Below are 20,805 nucleotides of genomic sequence, written 5' to 3' on the forward strand. Positions count from 1 at the left end.
TATTTACACTTTTCATAGTTGCCACAGTAAATTCTCACACAGTAAGTCTCATTCATACAAACAACAACCATTATGCAACCACCATTTTAAACCAATGAGTCATTGCCACAGGCCAAGCTCTGGAGTCTGCAGCAGTGCAATCTATTCTAGACTCTCCACTCAGTCATTCTATCATGCTGAGCCGGTAGTGTTCCGTACCACTGCTCTAGCTCTATTATTGGTCCACAGGTCAAGGGTGTTAATGAGGTCACTCTGAACTCAACAGTTATAAAATTACCCAATGAGGCTTGACCTTTGATTGGGGCAGGCCAATCAGCACCTACACTGACCGGCAGGGGGCCTGGGTCATCTAACTCGGTAAGGAACAACCAATTCATGCTGCGACAGTTCAGACAGACTTCGGCACAAAGTGGTGCTACAAAATCTTAAGATGCACTATAAATGAAATCTCTGCAAAACAGAACTGCTTGGGCTCTTGCCTTGCTAAGTGCATTCAATTATATTCAATGTTGAGGAGATTCTGAATCAGAAAATGAATAAAACAGTTTTTAGATTGCTTCCAATTTCAAATGAAATTACATTTTGTCTGTCCGGAGGGCACAATAATCCAGGAGTAGTCAGTCTGAACCAGAGGTTGAATGATAGAGCGCTCTAGTCTAGACTGTGGGAGGGAGGAGGGGGGAAGCTGAGGGTTGCTGTTGACACAAGGTACTCACAGAAATATGATTGTCCACACCTTGATAGGTCTGCAACAAAGTGACAGACAGACACCAGGACCAGGGAGGGAGCAGAGAGCAGGAAGGAGGAGGGGGGTGATAACAAGACAGGGGACAGAGGGAATGGAAAAACGATTAAACTGAAGAAAAACAACAGAACGAAGTTAATGATAGGCAATGAATAAAAAGAAAGAGCTAAAGGTCGAAGATAATGAAAATCAAGCAGAGAACACAGATTAGCACGGCAGAAAGAGCGACTTTTGCCGACCACAACCAAGCTTGAAAAGGAAAGTATGAGAGAAGAAAATGGAAGGGGAAAGGATATGAAAATGTAACACAAACTAACAGTGCAGATGTCTGTATGTTTAGAAAAAAAAGTGGTCTTACTACAGGTGCTCTGTTAGATGACTGGAGTTCTGGGATGGGGGAGGAGGAGGAGAGGAGTTCGTCTCTAAAAACCCGACCCTAGGCAACACATTGACCTTGTTTACATGCACACCAATATTCAGGATACTGTCACATCATGTCCCGTTTACAACAACACGAAAAAGCTTGTATCCCGGTTATGAGAAACTCGGATAAGATGCCTATGATATGCTGATCTTCGACGGGATACTGTGGCATGTAAACATCTTATCCCGTTGACCGTTGTTTTTCGCGTTCGGCGCAGGCTCAGTTTCGCATATCATAGGTGTTGTGTGATGATGTTCTCATCTGATATTCAAACAAAAAATTAAGAATCTGCGTAATTTGATCCACCATAATTACATAATTTATTTTGCTGATACTGCGTACTGGTCCATATAGCCTACTGGCTAATTTCACCAATAATTTAGACATGCTTTTTCCGACATTTGGTAGGCCATTTGTTTGTCAACTATAGTTAGATACATGTTGTTTCTCTTCTGTCATAACTGCCCCAGAAGACTATAAAGTGGTGCTCACCAGAATAATGTCTTACATCGATAGAATGAATGCACTAGTAATCTAGTTAACACCGGTAAAGTTAGTTTCGTATAGGGATCAGTCTGTTCGTATAGGGATCAGTCGTGTAAGTCTGTTTCGTATAGGGATCAGTCTGTTCGTATAGGGATCAGTCTGTTCGTATAGGGATCAGTCGTGTAAGTCTGTTTCGTATAGGGATCAGTCTGTTCGTATAGGGATCAGTCGTGTAAGTCTGTTTCGTATAGGGATCAGTCTGTTCGTATAGGGATCAGTCGTGTAAGTCTGTTTCGTATAGGGATCAGTCTGTTCGTATAGGGATCAGTCTGTGTAGGGAAGTCTCTAGGGATTCTCGTATAGGGATCAGTCTGTTCGTATAGGGATCAGTCGTGCAAGTCTGTTTCGTATAGGGATCAGTCTGTTCGTATAGGGATCAGTCTGTTCGTATAGGGATCAGTCTGTTTCGTATAGGGATCAGCCTGTTCGTATAGGGATCAGTCGTGCAAGTCTGTTTCGTATAGGGATCAGTCTGTTCGTATAGGGATCAGTCTGTTCGTATAGGGATCAGTCTGTTCGTATAGGGATCAGTCGTGTAAGTCTGTTTCGTATAGGGATCAGTCTGTTCGTATAGGGATCAGTCGTGTAAGTCTGTTCGTATAGGGATCAGTCTGTTCGTATAGGGATCAGTCTGTTTCGTATAGGGATCAGTCTGTTCGTATAGGGATCAGTCTGTTCGTATAGGGATCAGTCGTGTAAGTCTGTTTCGTATAGGGATCAGTCTGTTCGTATAGGGATCAGTCTGTTCGTATAGGGATCAGTCGTGTAAGTCTGTTTCGTATAGGGATCAGTCTGTTCGTATAGGGATCAGTCGTGTAAGTCTGTTTCGTATAGGGATCAGGGAGAAAACGGAATTACTAAAAACGGTGGAAAGATTGGTCCTGTGCAAAATGTCCAAATGTCATCGGTTTGACAGGTTTTAAGGAAACGAAAAGCTGAGAAAACGATGAAACACGTTTCTGATAAGACTTCAGTTCATATTGGTTGCATATTTTATGTGGTTGAAATACTGTCTACTTGTTTAACAGTGCCAGAGATAACACATTACACACACATTGACATTTTCGTCAAGAGATGCTGAAAGAAAGAAATCATATTTCTCCACTCCTGTTCCCGAGACCAAATAAACATTTGTTGTATAATTTTACTGCAAGAAATGCATAAATCCCCTGGAGTTGATATTATTTTACTCTACATGTAGAAGGTTACAGGCCTACAGTCAGTGTCCTTATTTCAGTTACTGTTTCCATTTAACCCATATGAACTTAAATGAGGATTTTCTGTTTATTCATGGTTACATGGATACTCGTAAGCGGGATATCAAAGGTGCTTGAAAACAGCTTAAGACCTTAAGCAGGATATGAGCTACTATCAGGAATACGGTGCGCATGTAAACGTGGTCAGTGACTAGGGTCTAGTTTCAATGACGGACTCATTTGGCATAGAGGAACTACGTCACTGCCTACTTCACTACTTGATCTGCTTGAATAAAAAAGGATTTGAATCGCAACATTCTCACATGTCTGCCACGTGATTTTTCTTTATTTTTCTCCCTTATCGACATAGGCAGTGACACGAATCCTCTATGCCAAAAGAGTCCATCACTGAAACCAAACCCTAGTCACTGTTGCCTAGGGTTGAGGTTCGAGACTAAAGAGGAGTAGGGGAGTAGGTGGAATCTCACTCTAAGGCCAGTGAATGCAAACAATCAGGCTGTTTGTATTACAGCAGGGTCTGGCGTCAGTAGGAGGGGCCACTGGATGCCAAGATAAGTGTGTGTGTGTGTGTACATGCGTGAGTGTGCCTGTGTGTCTGGTGTGTGCACGTGCAACTTTAAGTAAGTGCTGGGCCGGCTCCCTGAAACTCCAGAGGTCACGTAAAACAGTCCTGGCTGGTGGTGAGATCATAGCCACCGCTCACTGCACCACTCCTGTGGTGCCTGACACACTGCCAACTCAGTGGGTGTGAGGAGGGGACCAGGCATCAGGTCCTGGGAATGGCTCTGCATCTCAATCACATCATTTGAAGTGCTACCAGCCTTGGCTTGTAAGCAGCAGGACATTCTGTCTAAAATGTATTATATGGCCTGTAATGAATCTAACCAGCAGAGCCTCTCCTTTCAGGCAGGGTTTTGTTCCTCACATTACCTACCTCTCAGTTCTGTGCACAGATCTACAGACAGTGTAATGAATCTAACCAGCAGAGCCTCTCCTTTCAGGCAGGGTTTTGTTCCTCACATTACCTACCTCTCAGTTCTGTGCACAGATCTACAGATCTATAGACAGTGTAATGAATCTAACCAGCAGAGCCTCTCCTTTCAGGCAGGGTTTTGTTCCTCACATTACCTACCTCTCAGTTCTGTGCACAGATCTACAGACAGTGTAATGAATCTAACCAGCAGAGCCTCTCCTTTCAGGCAGGGTTCTGTTCCTCACATTACCTACCTCTCAGTTCTGTGCACAGATCTACAGACAGTGTAATGAATCTAACCAGCAGAGCCTCTAATTTCAGGCAGGGTTCTGTTCCTCACATTGCCTACCTCTCAGTTCTGTGCACATATCTACAGATCTATAGACAGTGTAATGAATCTAACCAGCAGAGCCTCTCCTTTCAGGCAGGGTTCTGTTCCTCACATTACCTACCTCTCAGTTCTGTGCACAGATCTACAGACAGTGTAATGAATCTAACCAGCAGAGCCTCTCCTTTCAGGCAGGGTTTTGTTCCTCACATTACCTACCTCTCAGTTCTGTGCACAGATCTACAGATCTACAGACAGTGTAATGAATCTAACCAGCAGAGCCTCTCCTTTCAGGCAGGGTTCTGTTCCTCACATTACCTACCTCTCAGTTCTGTGCACAGATCTACAGACAGTGTAATGAATCTAACCAGCAGAGCCTCTCCTTTCAGGCAGGGTTTTGTTCCTCACATTACCTACCTCTCAGTTCTGTGCACAGATCTACAGATCTACAGACAGTGTAATGAATCTAACCAGCAGAGCCTCTCTCCTTTCAGGCAGGGTTCTGTTCCTCACATTACCTACCTCTCAGTTCTGTGCACAGATCTACAGACAGTGTAATGAATCTAACCAGCAGAGCCTCTCCTTTCAGGCAGGGTTCTGTTCCTCACATTACCTACCTCTCAGTTCTGTGCACAGATCTACAGATCTACAGACAGTGTAATGAATCTAACCAGCAGGGTTCTGTTCCTCACATTGCCTACCTCTCAGTTCTGTGCACAGATCTACAGATCTATAGACAGTGTAATGAATCTAACCAGCAGAGCCTCTCCTTTCAGGCAGGGTTCTGTTCCTCACATTACCTACCTCTCAGTTCTGTGCACAGATCTACAGACAGTGTAATGAATCTAACCAGCAGAGCCTCTCCTTTCAGGCAGGGTTTGTTCCTCACATTACCTACCTCTCAGTTCTGTGCACAGATCTACAGATCTACAGACAGTGTAATGAATCTAACCAGCAGAGCCTCTCCTTTCAGGCAGGGTTCTGTTCCTCACATTACCTACCTCTCAGTTCTGTGCACAGATCTACAGACAGTGTAATGAATCTAACCAGCAGAGCCTCTCCTTTCAGGCAGGGTTTTGTTCCTCACATTACCTACCTCTCAGTTCTGTGCACAGATCTACAGATCTACAGACAGTGTAATGAATCTAACCAGCAGAGCCTCTCCTTTCAGGCAGGGTTATGTTCCTCACATTACCTACCTCTCAGTTCTGTGCACAGATCTACAGACAGTGTAATGAATCTAACCAGCAGAGCCTCTGCTTTCAGGCAGGGTTTTGTTCCTCACATTACCTACCTCTCAGTTCTGTGCACAGATCTACAGACAGTGTAATGAATCTAACCAGCAGAGCCTCTCCTTTCAGGCAGGGTTCTGTTCCTCACATTACCTACCTCTCAGTTCTGTGCACAGATCTACAGATCTACAGACAGTGTAATGAATCTAACCAGCAGGGTTCTGTTCCTCACATTGCCTACCTCTCAGTTCTGTGCACAGATCTACAGATCTATAGACAGTGTAATGAATCTAACCAGCAGAGCCTCTCCTTTCAGGCAGGGTTCTGTTCCTCACATTACCTACCTCTCAGTTCTGTGCACAGATCTACAGACAGTGTAATGAATCTAACCAGCAGAGCCTCTCCTTTCAGGCAGGGTTTTGTTCCTCACATTACCTACCTCTCAGTTCTGTGCACAGATCTACAGATCTACAGACAGTGTAATGAATCTAACCAGCAGAGCCTCTCCTTTCAGGCAGGGTTCTGTTCCTCACATTACCTACCTCTCAGTTCTGTGCACAGATCTACAGACAGTGTAATGAATCTAACCAGCAGAGCCTCTCCTTTCAGGCAGGGTTTTGTTCCTCACATTACCTACCTCTCAGTTCTGTGCACAGATCTACAGATCTACAGACAGTGTAATGAATCTAACCAGCAGAGCCTCTCCTTTCAGGCAGGGTTCTGTTCCTCACATTACCTACCTCTCAGTTCTGTGCACAGATCTACAGATCTACAGACAGTGTAATGAATCTAACCAGCAGAGCCTCTCCTTTCAGGCAGGGTTCTGTTCCTCACATTACCTACCTCTCAGTTCTGTGCACAGATCTACAGACAGTGTAATGAATCTAACAAGCAGAGCCTCTCCTTTCAGGCAGGGTTCTGTTCCTCACATTACCTACCTCTCAGTTCTGTGCACAGATCTACAGACAGTGTAATGAATCTAACCAGCAGAGCCTCTCCTTTCAGGCAGGGTTTTGTTCCTCACATTACCTACCTCTCAGTTCTGTGCACAGATCTACAGATCTACAGACAGTGTAATGAATCTAACCAGCAGAGCCTCTCCTTTCAGGCAGGGTTCTGTTCCTCACATTACCTACCTCTCAGTTCTGTGCACAGATCTACAGATCTACAGACAGTGTAATGAATCTAACCAGCAGAGCCTCTCCTTTCAGGCAGGGTTCTGTTCCTCACATTACCTACCTCTCAGTTCTGTGCACAGATCTACAGATCTACAGACAGTGTAATGAATCTAACCAGCAGAGCCTCTCCTTTCAGGCAGGGTTCTGTTCCTCACATTACCTACCTCTCAGTTCTGTGCACAGATCTACAGACAGTGTAATGAATCTAACCAGCAGAGCCTCTCCTTTCAGGCAGGGTTCTGTTCCTCACATTACCTACCTCTCAGTTCTGTGCACAGATCTACAGACAGTGTAATGAATCTAACCAGCAGAGCCTCTCCTTTCAGGCAGGGTTCTGTTCCTCACATTGCCTACCTCTCAGTTCTGTGCACAGATCTACAGATCTATAGACAGTGTAATGAATCTAACCAGCAGAGCCTCTCCTTTCAGGCAGGGTTCTGTTCCTCACATTACCTACCTCTCAGTTCTGTGCACAGATCTACAGACAGTGTAATGAATCTAACCAGCAGAGCTCTCCTTTCAGGCAGGGTTCTGTTCCTCACATTGCCTACCTCTCAGTTCTGTGCATAGATCTACAGATCTATAGACAGTGTAATGAATCTAACCAGCAGAGCCTCTCCTTTCAGGCAGGGTTCTGTTCCTCACATTACCTACCTCTCAGTTCTGTGCACAGATCTACAGACAGTGTAATGAATCTAACCAGCAGAGCCTCTCCTTTCAGGCAGGGTTTTGTTCCTCACATTACCTACCTCTCAGTTCTGTGCACAGATCTACAGATCTACAGACAGTGTAATGAATCTAACCAGCAGAGCCTCTCCTTTCAGGCAGGGTTCTGTTCCTCACATTACCTACCTCTCAGTTCTGTGCACAGATCTACAGATCTACAGACAGTGTAATGAATCTAACCAGCAGAGCCTCTCCTTTCAGGCAGGGTTCTGTTCCTCACATTACCTACCTCTCAGTTCTGTGCACAGATCTACAGACAGTGTAATGAATCTAACCAGCAGAGCCTCTCCTTTCAGGCAGGGTTCTGTTCCTCACATTACCTACCTCTCAGTTCTGTGCACAGATCTACAGACAGTGTAATGAATCTAACCAGCAGAGCCTCTCCTTTCAGGCAGGGTTCTGTTCCTCACATTGCCTACCTCTCAGTTCTGTGCACAGATCTACAGATCTATAGACCGTGTAATGAATCTAACCAGCAGAGCCTCTCCTTTCAGGCAGGGTTCTGTTCCTCACATTACCTACCTCTCAGTTCTGTGCACAGATCTACAGACAGTGTAATGAATCTAACCAGCAGAGCCTCTCCTTTCAGGCAGGGTTCTGTTCCTCACATTGCCTACCTCTCAGTTCTGTGCATAGATCTACAGATCTATAGACAGTGTAATGAATCTAACCAGCAGAGCCTCTCCTTTCAGGCAGGGTTCTGTTCCTCACATTACCTACCTCTCAGTTCTGTGCACAGATCTACAGACAGTGTAATGAATCTAACCAGCAGAGCTCTCCTTTCAGGCAGGGTTTTGTTCCTCACATTACCTACCTCTCAGTTCTGTGCACAGATCTACAGATCTACAGACAGTGTAATGAATCTAACCAGCAGAGCCTCTCCTTTCAGGCAGGGTTCTGTTCCTCACATTACCTACCTCTCAGTTCTGTGCACAGATCTACAGATCTCCAGACAGTGTAATGAATCTAACCAGCAGAGCCTCTCCTTTCAGGCAGGGTTCTGTTCCTCACATTACCTACCTCTCAGTTCTGTGCACAGATCTACAGACAGTGTAATGAATCTAACCAGCAGAGCCTCTCCTTTCAGGCAGGGTTCTGTTCCTCACATTACCTACCTCTCAGTTCTGTGCACAGATCTACAGACAGTGTAATGAATCTAACCAGCAGAGCCTCTCCTTTCAGGCAGGGTTCTGTTCCTCACATTGCCTACCTCTCAGTTCTGTGCACAGATCTACAGATCTATAGACAGTGTAATTAATCTAACCAGCAGAGCCTCTCCTTTCAGGCAGGGTTCTGTTCCTCACATTACCTACCTCTCAGTTCTGTGCACAGATCTACAGACAGTGTAATGAATCTAACCAGCAGAGCCTCTCCTTTCAGGCAGGGTTCTGTTCCTCACATTGCCTACCTCTCAGTTCTGTGCATAGATCTACAGATCTATAGACAGTGTAATGAATCTAACCAGCAGAGCCTCTCCTTTCAGGCAGGGTTCTGTTCCTCACATTACCTACCTCTCAGTTCTGTGCACAGATCTACAGACAGTGTAATGAATCTAACCAGCAGAGCCTCTCCTTTCAGGCAGGGTTTTGTTCCTCACATTACCTACCTCTCAGTTCTGTGCACAGATCTACAGATCTACAGACAGTGTAATGAATCTAACCAGCAGAGCCTCTCCTTTCAGGCAGGGTTCTGTTCCTCACATTACCTACCTCTCAGTTCTGTGCACAGATCTACAGATCTACAGACAGTGTAATGAATCTAACCAGCAGAGCCTCTCCTTTCAGGCAGGGTTCTGTTCCTCACATTACCTACCTCTCAGTTCTGTGCACAGATCTACAGACAGTGTAATGAATCTAACCAGCAGAGCCTCTCCTTTCAGGCAGGGTTCTGTTCCTCACATTACCTACCTCTCAGTTCCGTGCACAGATCTACAGACAGTGTAATGAATCTAACCAGCAGAGCCTCTCCTTTCAGGCAGGGTTCTGTTCCTCACATTGCCTACCTCTCAGTTCTGTGCACAGATCTACAGATCTATAGACCGTGTAATGAATCTAACCAGCAGAGCCTCTCCTTTCAGGCAGGGTTCTGTTCCTCACATTACCTACCTCTCAGTTCTGTGCACAGATCTACAGACAGTGTAATGAATCTAACCAGCAGAGCCTCTCCTTTCAGGCAGGGTTCTGTTCCTCACATTGCCTACCTCTCAGTTCTGTGCATAGATCTACAGATCTATAGACAGTGTAATGAATCTAACCAGCAGAGCCTCTCCTTTCAGGCAGGGTTCTGTTCCTCACATTACCTACCTCTCAGTTCTGTGCACAGATCTACAGACAGTGTAATGAATCTAACCAGCAGAGCCTCTCCTTTCAGGCAGGGTTTTGTTCCTCACATTACCTACCTCTCAGTTCTGTGCACAGATCTACAGATCTACAGACAGTGTAATGAATCTAACCAGCAGAGCCTCTCCTTTCAGGCAGGGTTCTGTTCCTCACATTACCTACCTCTCAGTTCTGTGCACAGATCTACAGAACTATAGACAGTGTAGCAATTAGCCTGGCAACCAAACTGATTTGTGTACATTACACTGCAGCATTCAATCTGATTTAACCAGGCTATGTCAGAGCAGCTATTTTTTTATTTAACCTTTATTTAACTAGGCAAGTCAGTTAAGAACAAATTCTTATTTTCAATGACGGCCTAGGAACAGTGGGTTAACTGCCTCATTCAGGGGCAGAACGACAGGTTTTTACCTTGTCAGCTCGGGGATTCCATCTTACAACCTTTCAGTTACTAACACTCTAACCACTAGGCTACCTAGCGATATGGCAAAAATGTATGAGTAGTGCGTGACCCTAGGGTGGCAACACATACATTCTAAGTGATTTCAATGGTTCTTTTTCCATTCTGATTGTTTTATACTGTTCAATTCACCCAAAAATAATTTTCCGCATTTTCTTCAATTTCTGCATTTCCTGCACTAATTTTAGACTATTTCCACACTGCCACGTAGGGCTGCACAATATAGGCAAAGAATCTAGACCTTATTTTTAACAAAATGTTTCAATTGTGATTTGACTTGCGATTTAGAGCAAAACACTTGGGTGAACTGTAAAAATGATTATTCTAATTCCATAGTTAGAATATAATAGTGGGCACTTTGAATACAATAGATGACGACAAATGAAAATCCCAGGAAGGAATTATTGTGACAGGGTAGGAACCAAAGTGTTGATAAGTGTTTACTTGGGGACCCTATAACTTTTGGCTACATTGAATGTTTTCTCTTAGCTACTTCATGTAACTAACATATTCATGCTTTGTGTATTCCTCTTTGATTTAGAAGATACTGTTGCACAAAAAACATGATGATTTAGGTCTACATCATCAATGCTATTATCAGGCTGTATAGCTAATTACAGTACCAGTCAAAAGTTTGGACACACCTACTCATTCCAGGGTTTGTATTTATTTTTACTATTTTCTACATTTTAGAATAATAGTGAAGACATCGAAACTATGAAATAGCACATATGGAATCATATAGTAGCCAAAAAAGTGTTATATTTGAGATTCATTAAAGAAGCCACCCTTCGCCTTGATGACAGCTTTGCACTCTCTTGGCCCTATTTCAACCAGCTTCATGAGGTAGTCACCTGGAATTCATTTCAATTAACAGGTGTTGCTTGTTAAAAGTTCATGTGTGGAATTTATTTCCTTCTTAATGCATTTGAGGCAATCAGTTATGTTGTGACTAGGTAGGGTGGTACACAGAAGATAGCCCTATTTGGTAAAAGACCAAGCACATTTTATGGCAAGAACAGCTCAAATAGGCAAAGATAAATGACAGTCCATCAATACTTTAAGACAGGAAGGTCAGTCAATGCGGAACATTTCAAGAACTTTGAACATTTCTTCAAGTGCAGTCGCAAAAATACATCAAGCGCTATGATGAAACTGGCTCTCATGAGGACCGCCACAGAAAGGAAGACCCAGAGTTACCTCTGCTGCAGAGGATACGTTCATTAGTTACCAGCCTCAGAAATTGCAGCCCAAATACATGCTTCACAGAGTTCAAGTAACAGACACATCTCAACATCAACTGTTCAGAAGAGACTGTGTGAATCAGGCCTTCATGGTGAAATTGCTGCACAGAAAGCGACTACTAAAGGACACCAAAAAGAAGAAGAGACTTGCTTGGGCCAAGAAACACGAGCAACGGACATTAGACCGGTGGAAATCTGTCCTATTGTCCAAATGTTAGATTTTTGGTTTCAACCCCAGTGTCTTTGTGAGACACAGAGTAGGCAAACGGATGATCTCCTCATGTGTAGTTCCCGCCGTGGAGCACGGATGAGGAGGTGTGATGGTGCTTTGCTGGTGACACTGTCAGTAATTTATTTATTTTTCAAAACACACTTAACCAGCATGGCTACCACAGCATTCTGCAGCGGTCCACCATCCCACCTGGTTTGCCCTTAGTGGGACTATTATTTGTTTTTCAACAGGACAATGACCCAACACACGTCCAGGCTGTGTAAGGGCTATTTGACCAAGGAGAGTGATGGAGTCATGCATCAGATGACCTGATCTCCATAATCACCCAACCTCAATCCAATTGAGATGGTTTGGGATAAGTCGGACTGCAGAGTGAAGGAAAAGCAGCCAACAAGTACTCAGCATATGTGGGAACTCCTTCAAGACTGTTGGGAAAGCATTCTAGGTGAAGCTCGTTTAGAGAATGCCAAGAGTGTGCAATTCTTTCATCAAGGCAAAGGTTGCCTACTTTGAAGAATCTCAAATATAACATATATTTGGATTTGTTTAACACTTTTTTGGTTACTACATGATTCCATATGTGTTATTTCATAGTTTTGATGTCTTCACTATTATTCTACAACATAGGAAATAGTAAAAATAAAGAAAAACCCTTGAATGAGTAGCTGTGTTCAAACTTTTGACTGGTACTGTATGTTTGCTCTGACTCAGTACATTAGCTAGCCAGCTAACTAGTGATTAGCATTAGCAGCTAACACGATTTAGGCCCAAATTGCTAAGACAATACAAACTAGCTGGTTGCAGATGTAAGAAACACAAACTAATAGTGTAATTATAAAACACTACTGGATTTATATTAGGTGAAAACAGCATCATTGTCATCAACATTGATCCATGTGTTGCATTGACCATACAGACTGAAGGCAAGTTTCTCGTGGTCGAGGAACAACAAATGCCCACCTTGAGTGACAGGGGGCGGGGCTATGTCTGTGTGGAAAGCAGCATGTTAAGAGAGAGCACAGAGCGATGACTCAAATAGTGAAGTAAACTATAAAAATGGAAGTTACACACAAAGTATCACATTGTACAAACCAAATCTTTAAATTCCGATATAGAAGGTCAAATAAAACCCCAAACCGGTCCGTGGATCAATACCAGCGTATCGTAAAATACGCATGTGTTCATTATGTCTTACATTTATAATGGAGTCCTTAAACTTGATGTGGAGCCTGTAGTTGGAGATGGCGATGATGGTGTCATCGGCTCGGCCTAGATACTCCACCCCTTCCCCCTGCAGAGCTGGGAACGGCACCTGGAGGGGACACAAACGTCAACGCAACGTTAAGACAACATGAACCACAATGCTTAATCAACATTGCCATAAGGACGTTGGATATCAGTGACACAAACGTCACAAAGTTAAAACCTTGCAGTTTTTACAGTATATTCACTTCATTATCTTCCTATTAATCCCACTGTTCTCTGTAAAACTTGCAATGCAGCCGTCACACATCAAACCAGAGTACATGGTCCAATGGAGAATCAACACTATCCTGCTGATTATCACACCTGTTCATGGTCTCTTAAATGTGTACCTAGTAGTGTGAAAAGACCTTTAGTTCTCCTGGTCAGTGTTGTTGGAATCTGATTGGCTTGTTCTCTAGGTGCTTGCCCTGCTAGTGGTTGAGATCTGTTTTGGTAAACCGTATAGAAATTTAACTACTTTCTCCAATCATGGCTAGTGGGAAGGTTGCTGACTTTTTCTGTGGCTTAACCAACATGGCTCGTCATTTAACATTTGTATTCATATTTACAGATCACATACAGGTTTGTTATTAAGGCACATGAAAGTTCACGTTCAAGAAGGCATTTCTTTTAAAAAGAAAGACAAAAAAAAACATGTATTACCCTACTGTGAAGTAGGAACTAACGCCAAATGTCCAGCTTCTTGAATCTATTCACAAATGTGCTTTGTGGCAGTCTCCATTAGCACTAATAGCATAAAAGGATCTATGTGAGAGAGGAGAGCAGGTTGGCTGTTCTTTGAGCCTGAGTGAACAGGCCGACAGGCAGGCGGGCAGGGAGGTTGTGTACTATGTACTGTGTGTGTGTGTGTGTACATGGTTGACGGTACTGTCTTTGTGATGGCTCTCAAACCATCTAACATTCCAGATAAATGCCCATTTCATTAGTCCCTCAGCCCAGACTCCAGGCCTGCATTCCAAATGGCAACATATTACCCATAGGGCTCTGGTCCCTATTTATGCCCATTTAGATTAGGCCTATAGCCTAATGTAAAACATTGCTTCAGAATTTGAGCCATAGCCTATGACAAGAAAAACTCACTGAAACAATGTAGCCTAACAGGGATATGCAATAGGCTATGTTATTTGAAATATCCGAGAATATTCCCATCATGGAATGCAACATGTCGCCTTAATTCGCAGTGTAGCTTCCGGGTTGGAGCGAGCGGTCGCATCTGCACTCGCATCTGCACTCGGTCCGCAGGTAGTATTACATTTCATTACATTTCATTATAGTACAACGGTTTGATTTGTCTAATCTTAGCAATTCCTTCTTAGCTAGCTACACAGCCGTCTTTGTATCATAGATAATTGCGTAATTATCGTATTTCGTCGTCCTAACGCAGTCTACACTGCCCTGCAGCTAGCCAGCTAGCTAACGTCCACCGTTAGCTAGTCCACCGTCTACCGATTAGCAGCACAACTATTACACTCAACTGAACGACTTGATTAGTGTAGTGTTAGCTAGCTACATAGTTGTCTTTGCTGTCTTCGTACCCAAGATAATTGTGTAGTTTAGAGTGTGTAGTTTTATGTCGTCCTTAACATAGGAGACTCTGCTAGCTAGCCAACAGCTAGCCAACGTCTACCGAACAGAACTTCTGCACTCAACAATCCGGTCGCATTTCGCTTCGCTCCACAGGTAGTATCACATTTTTCATTTCATTTCATTACAGTACAACGGCTTGATTTGTTTGATCGTAGCTAGCTACATAGCTAGCTACATAGCCGTCTTTGTATCAAAGATAATTGTGTAGTCTAGAGCGATTTCCTAGGTTAACTAGCCAGCTATTGTCGTTCTTTCAACGCAACGTAACGTAATCATCACTGCTAGCTAGCCAGCTAGCCCCGAATAGCAGCACAGTAGAAACTATTACACTCAACGGAACGACTTGATTAGTGTAGTGTCAACAACGCAGCCAATGCCAACTAGCCTACTTAGTCAACAACGCAGCCTCTGCCAGCTAGCCTACTTCAGCAGTACTGTATCATTTTAATCATTTTAGTCAATAAGATTCTTGCTACGTAAGCTTAACTCTCTGAACACTCGTGACGTGTAGTCCACTTGTCATTCCAATCTCCTTTGCATTAGCGTAGCCTCTTGTGTAGCCTGTCAACTATGTGTCTGTCTATCCCTGTTCTCTCTCTCTGCACAGACCATACAAACGCTCACACCGCGTGGCCGCGGCCACCCTAATCTGGTGGTCCCAGCGCGCACGACCCACGTGGAGTTCCAGGTCTCCGGTAGCCTCTGGAACTGCCGATCTCCGGCCAACAAGGCAGAGTTCATCTCCGCCTATGTCTCCCTCCAGTCCCTCGACTTCTTGGCACTGACGGAAACATGGATCACCACAGACAACACTGCTACTCCTACTGCTCTCTCTTCGTCTGCCCACGTGTTCTCGCACACCCCGAGAGCTTCTGGTCAGCGGGGTGGTGGCACCGGGATCCTCATCTCTCCCAAGTGGTCATTCTCTCTTTCTCCCCTTACCCATCTGTCTATCGCCTCCTTTGAATTCCATGCTGTCACAGTTACCAGCCCTTTCAAGCTTAACATCCTTATCATTTATCGCCCTCCAGGTTCCCTCGGAGAGTTCATCAATGAGCTTGATGCCTTGATAAGCTCCTTTCCTGAGGACGGCTCACCTCTCACAGTTCTGGGCGACTTTAACCTCCCCACGCCTACCTTTGACTCATTCCTCTCTGCCTCCTTCTTTCCACTCCTCTCCTCTTTTGACCTCACCCTCTCACCTTCCCCCCTACTCACAAGGCAGGAAATACGCTCGACCTCATCTTTACTAGATGCTGTTCTTCCACTAACCTCGTTGCAACTCCCCTCCAAGTCTCCGACCACTACCTTGTATCCTTTTCCCTCTCGCTCTCATCCAACACTTCCCACACTGCCCCTACTCGGATGGTATCGCGCCGTCCCAACCTTCGCTCTCTCTCCCCGCTACTCTCTCCTCTTCCATCCTATCATCTCTTCCCTCTGCTCAAACCTTCTCCAACCTATCTCCTGATTCTGCCTCCTCAACCCTCCTCTCCTCCTTTCTGCATCCTTTGACTCTCTATGTCCCCTATCCTCCAGGCCGGCTCGGTCCTCCCCTCCCGCTCCGTGGCTCGACGACTCATTGCGAGCTCACAGAACAGGGCTCCGGGCAGCCGAGCGGAAATGGAGGAAAACCGCCTCCCTGCGGACCTGACATCCTTTCACTCCCTCCTCTCTACATTTTCCTCTTCTCTCTCTGCTGCTAAAGCCACTTTCTACCACACTAAATTCCAAGCATCTGCCTCTAACCCTAGGAAGCTCTTTGCAACCTTCTCCTCCCTCCTGAATCCTCCTCCCCCTCCCCTCCCCTCCTCCCTCTCTGCAGATGACTTCGTCAACCATTTTGAAAAAAGAAGGTCGACGACATCCGATCCTCGTTTGCTAAGTCAAACGACACCGCTGGTTCTGCTCACACTGCCCTACCCTGTGCTCTGACCTCTTTCTCCCCTCTCTCTCCAGATGAAATCTCGCGTCTTGTGACGGCCGGGCGCCCTACAACCTGCCCGCTTGACCCTATCCCCTCCTCTCTTCTCCAGACCATTTCCGGAGACCTCCTCCCTTACCTCACCTCGCTCATCAACTCATCCCTGACCGCTGGCTACGTCCCTTCCGTCTTCAAGAGAGCGAGAGTTGCACCCCTTCTGAAAAAACCTACACTCGATCCCTCCGATGTCAACAACTACAGACCAGTATCCCTTCTTTCTTTTCTCTCCAAAACTCTTGAACGTGCCGTCCTTGGCCAGCTCTCCCGCTATCTCTCTCAGAATGACCTTCTTGATCCAAATCAGTCAGGTTTCAAGACTAGTCATTCAACTGAGACTGCTCTTCTCTGTATCACGGAGGCGCTCCGCACTGCTAAAGCTAACTCTCTCTCCTCTGCTCTCATCCTTCTAGACCTATCGGCTGCCTTCGATACTGTGAACCATCAGATCCTCCTCTCCACCCTCTCCGAGTTGGGCATCTCCGCGCGGCCCACGCTTGATTGCGTCCTACCTGACAGGTCGCTCCTACCAGGTGGCGTGGCGAGAATCCGTCTCCACACCACGTGCTCTCACCACTGGTGTCCCCCAGGGCTCTGTTCTAGGCCCTCTCCTATTCTCGCTATACACCAAGTCACTTGGCTCTGTCATAACCTCACATGGTCTCTCCTATCATTGCTATGCAGACGACACACAATTAATCTTCTCCTTTCCCCCTTCTGATGACCAGGTGGCGAATCGCATCTCTGCATGTCTGGCAGACATATCCGTGTGGATGACGGATCACCACCTCAAGCTGAACCTCGGCAAGACGGAGCTGCTCTTCCTCCCGGGAAGGACTGCCCGTTCCATGATCTCGCCATCACGGTTGACAACTCCATTGTGTCCTCCTCCCAGAGCGCTAAGAACCTTGGCGTGATCCTGGACAACACCCTGTCGTTCTCAACTAACATCAAGGCGGTGGCCCGTTCCTGTAGGTTCATGCTCTACAACATCCGCAGAGTACGACCCTGCCTCACACAGGAAGCGGCGCAGGTCCTAATCCAGGCACTTGTCATCTCCCGTCTGGATTACTGCAACTCGCTGTTGGCTGGGCTCCCTGCCTGTGCCATTAAACCCCTACAACTCATCCAGAACGCCGCAGCCCGTCTGGTGTTCAACCTTCCCAAGTTCTCTCACGTCACCCCGCTCCTCCGCTCCCTCCACTGGCTTCCAGTTGAAGCTCGCATCCGCTACAAGACCATGGTGCTTGCCTACGGAGCTGTGAGGGGAACGGCACCTCAGTACCTCCAGGCTCTGATCAGGCCCTACACCCAAACAAGGGCACTGCGTTCATCCACCTCTGGCCTGCTCGCCTCCCTACCACTGAGGAAGTACAGTTCCCGCTCAGCCCAGTCAAAACTGTTCGCTGCTCTGGCCCCCCAATGGTGGAACAAACTCCCTCACGACGCCAGGACAGCGGAGTCAATCACCACCTTCCGGAGACACCTGAAACCCCACCTCTTTAAGGAATACCTAGGATAGGATAAAGTAATCCCTCTCACCCCCCCTCCCCCTGAAAAGATTTAGATGCACTACTGTTCCACTGGAGGTCATAAGGTGAATGCACCAATTTGTAAGTCGCTCTGGATAAGAGCGTCTGCTAAATGACTTAAATGTAAATGTAAATGCAATAGGGTGCCATTTGGGACACAGGGATAGAGAAGACCCATGCATTAAGATAATTGGTTCCCATCACAGAATAGAACACGTTTCATCTCTCTCAGAAGTAGCACATTTATCTTAGCTGCTTAAAACCCAACAAGGTGGAGGGAGAGAGACAGATAAAGACTAAATAGAGGGAACTGATGATGCCAATGTCTAAATGATGCCTTAAGTCGTCTAAAACAGGAAGCCAATTAACGAGATGCAGCCAAACAAACATTAATGATCACTGTGTTCAAACTTAATTCAAAATTTTATTGCACTTTACTGAAAATGATTTATACTGAACAAAAATATAAATGCAACATGTAAAGTGTTGATCCCATGTGTCATGAGCTGAGATAAAAGATCCCAGACATTTTCCATAAGCGCAAAACGCTTATTTCTCTCACATTTTGTGCACAAATTTGTTTACATCCCTGTTAGTGAGCATTTCTCCTTTGCCAAAATAATCCATCCACCTGACTGGTGTGGCATATCAAGAAGTTGATTAAACAGCATGATCATTACACAGGTGCACCTTGTGCTGGGGACAATAAAAGGCCACTCTAAAATGTGCAGTTTTGTCACACAACAATGTCACAGATGTCTCAAGTTTTGAGGGAGTGTGCAATTGGCATGCTGATTGCAGGAATTTCCATCAGAGCTATTGCCAGAGAATTGAATGTTAATTTTCTGCCATTTCTGTTAATAAAGCTCTTTTGTGGGGAAAAGTTATTTCTCATTGCCTGGGCCTGGCTCGCCATGGCTGCACCCCTGCCCAGTCATGTGAAATCCATAGATTAGGGCCTAATTTATTTCAATTTCCTTATATGAACTGTAACTCAGTAAAATCGTTGAAAATGTTCCGTGTTGCGTTCACATTTTTGTTTAGTGTAATATTGACAGAGACGAATTATGCCCATGTTCGTCTTGTCATTAGACTGGTGCGTGGCAACAGATGAGAAACATTTTAGCTGTAATTGATGTTTTACTGTGAAGTCTAAACGGGATGAAATAATGTCTAAATCATTTTCCTCTGCCTGGAACTCTAGTCTTGTTCACTGGTGCCATGACAAAGGTCTGTAATGCATAATGTATAATTACTCTGTGTGTATGCCTGGTGAATTGAATAACATTTCTAACCTATACTTCTCTCTCTCGGAGTAGAAAGGCCTACTTTGATTTTTCTCTTCCACTCATGTCTCCTGGCATCAATCTTTACTTTACTCATCACCTCCGCCACGCTGGCTGTCAACATGGGGGACACAGGGGTGTGTGCTTAGTCCCTTCCTGTACTCACTTGTTCAACACGACTGTGTGGCCACGCATGACTCCAACACCGTCAAGTATGCTGACAACACGACGGCGATAGGCCTGATCACCGGCGACAATGAGACAGCCTACTACAGGGGGGTGGTCAGTGACCTGGCAGTGTGGAACACTCCCCCATCTACACCGTGAAGAAGGTGTGATGGCGCGTCTTTCCTCTGAGGAGGTTGAAAATACTTTGCATGGGCCCTCAAATCCTCAATGTTCTACAGTTTCACCATTGAGAGCATCTTGACTGGCTGCATCACTGGTATGACAACTGGTATGACAACTGCACCTCCCTTGATTGCAAGGCGCTACAGAGGATGGTGCAGACAGCCCAGTACATCACAGGGGCTGAGCTCCCTGCCATACCGGACCTCTATATCAGGCAGTGTGAAAGGTGAATAGGCCGCCATTCGTTCTTTAACTGACTTGCCAAGTTAAATAAAGGTTAAATTTAAAAAAAAATAATGTTAAATAAAAGGAAGGCAATTGTTCTAGACTCGAATCACCCAAGCCATAGACTGTTCTCTCTGCTTCCGCACAGCAAACGGTACTGAAGCAAGCCAGAAGACTGCTAAATAGCTAACAAAATGGTTACACAGACTATTTGCATTGACCCTTCTAATTTATTTTTGCACTGACTATGCGCACACACACACACACACACAAAGTCATATTATATGCTGCTACTCTGTTTATCATATAGCCTGATACCTAGTCACCTTAACCATATACATATCTAACCCTCCAACTCCAGTATCCCTACACATTGTAAATATGGTATTGGCACTGACTCTGGAACTGACCCTGTATATACAGTAGTTTACTTTATTTTGTTCTAATTTCTATTTCTCGTGTGTTTTTGTTCTACTTTGCTTTATTTATTTTGTATAGTACTACTGATATTGATTACTGCACTGTTGCGAAAGAGCAAGCAAGAAAGTCATTTCACCATGTGACAAAAACTTGAAACTGAAGTTGTGTAGCGAAAAGCTAAAAGCGGTTTGGTTGTTGTTATGCTGTGAGCATTCACTAGAGACGACAATATCTAGAAGATCTCTATTTTGGAAAGACACAGCACAGAGTTGTTGCCTAGTGACCACTTAGGCACAATAATACCTCATAATAATTGCCTCATCACACTCACTACTTACTGAGTCACTCTAAGAGCAGGACCTGTTGGGGCATGAACATACAGGACAGGCAGGGGAGAGAGGATTACTGTAAGATGTGAAATGGTACAGCCCAGAGAAAACAACTCATTAAAAGGAGCATTGGGCCTGGGTACTACAAAATGAATGTCTGTAAAAAATAAAACATTCATTATCT

General features: G+C 45.0%; 1 protein-coding gene across 1 annotated transcript in view; it reads right to left on the reverse strand.

The window, feature by feature from the left end:
• LOC115105386 (myotubularin-related protein 4) overlaps positions 1-20,805 on the reverse strand; it is a 117,975-nt gene that overhangs the window by 37,397 nt on the left and 59,773 nt on the right. The window contains 2 exon segments of the mRNA XM_029627367.2: positions 717-746; positions 12,840-12,956. Of these exon segments, the coding sequence (XP_029483227.2) occupies positions 717-746; positions 12,840-12,956 (147 nt within the window).

Source organism: Oncorhynchus nerka, linkage group LG22 (assembly GCF_034236695.1).
Source record: "Oncorhynchus nerka isolate Pitt River linkage group LG22, Oner_Uvic_2.0, whole genome shotgun sequence".
NCBI classification, from domain to species: Eukaryota; Metazoa; Chordata; class Actinopteri; order Salmoniformes; family Salmonidae; genus Oncorhynchus; species Oncorhynchus nerka.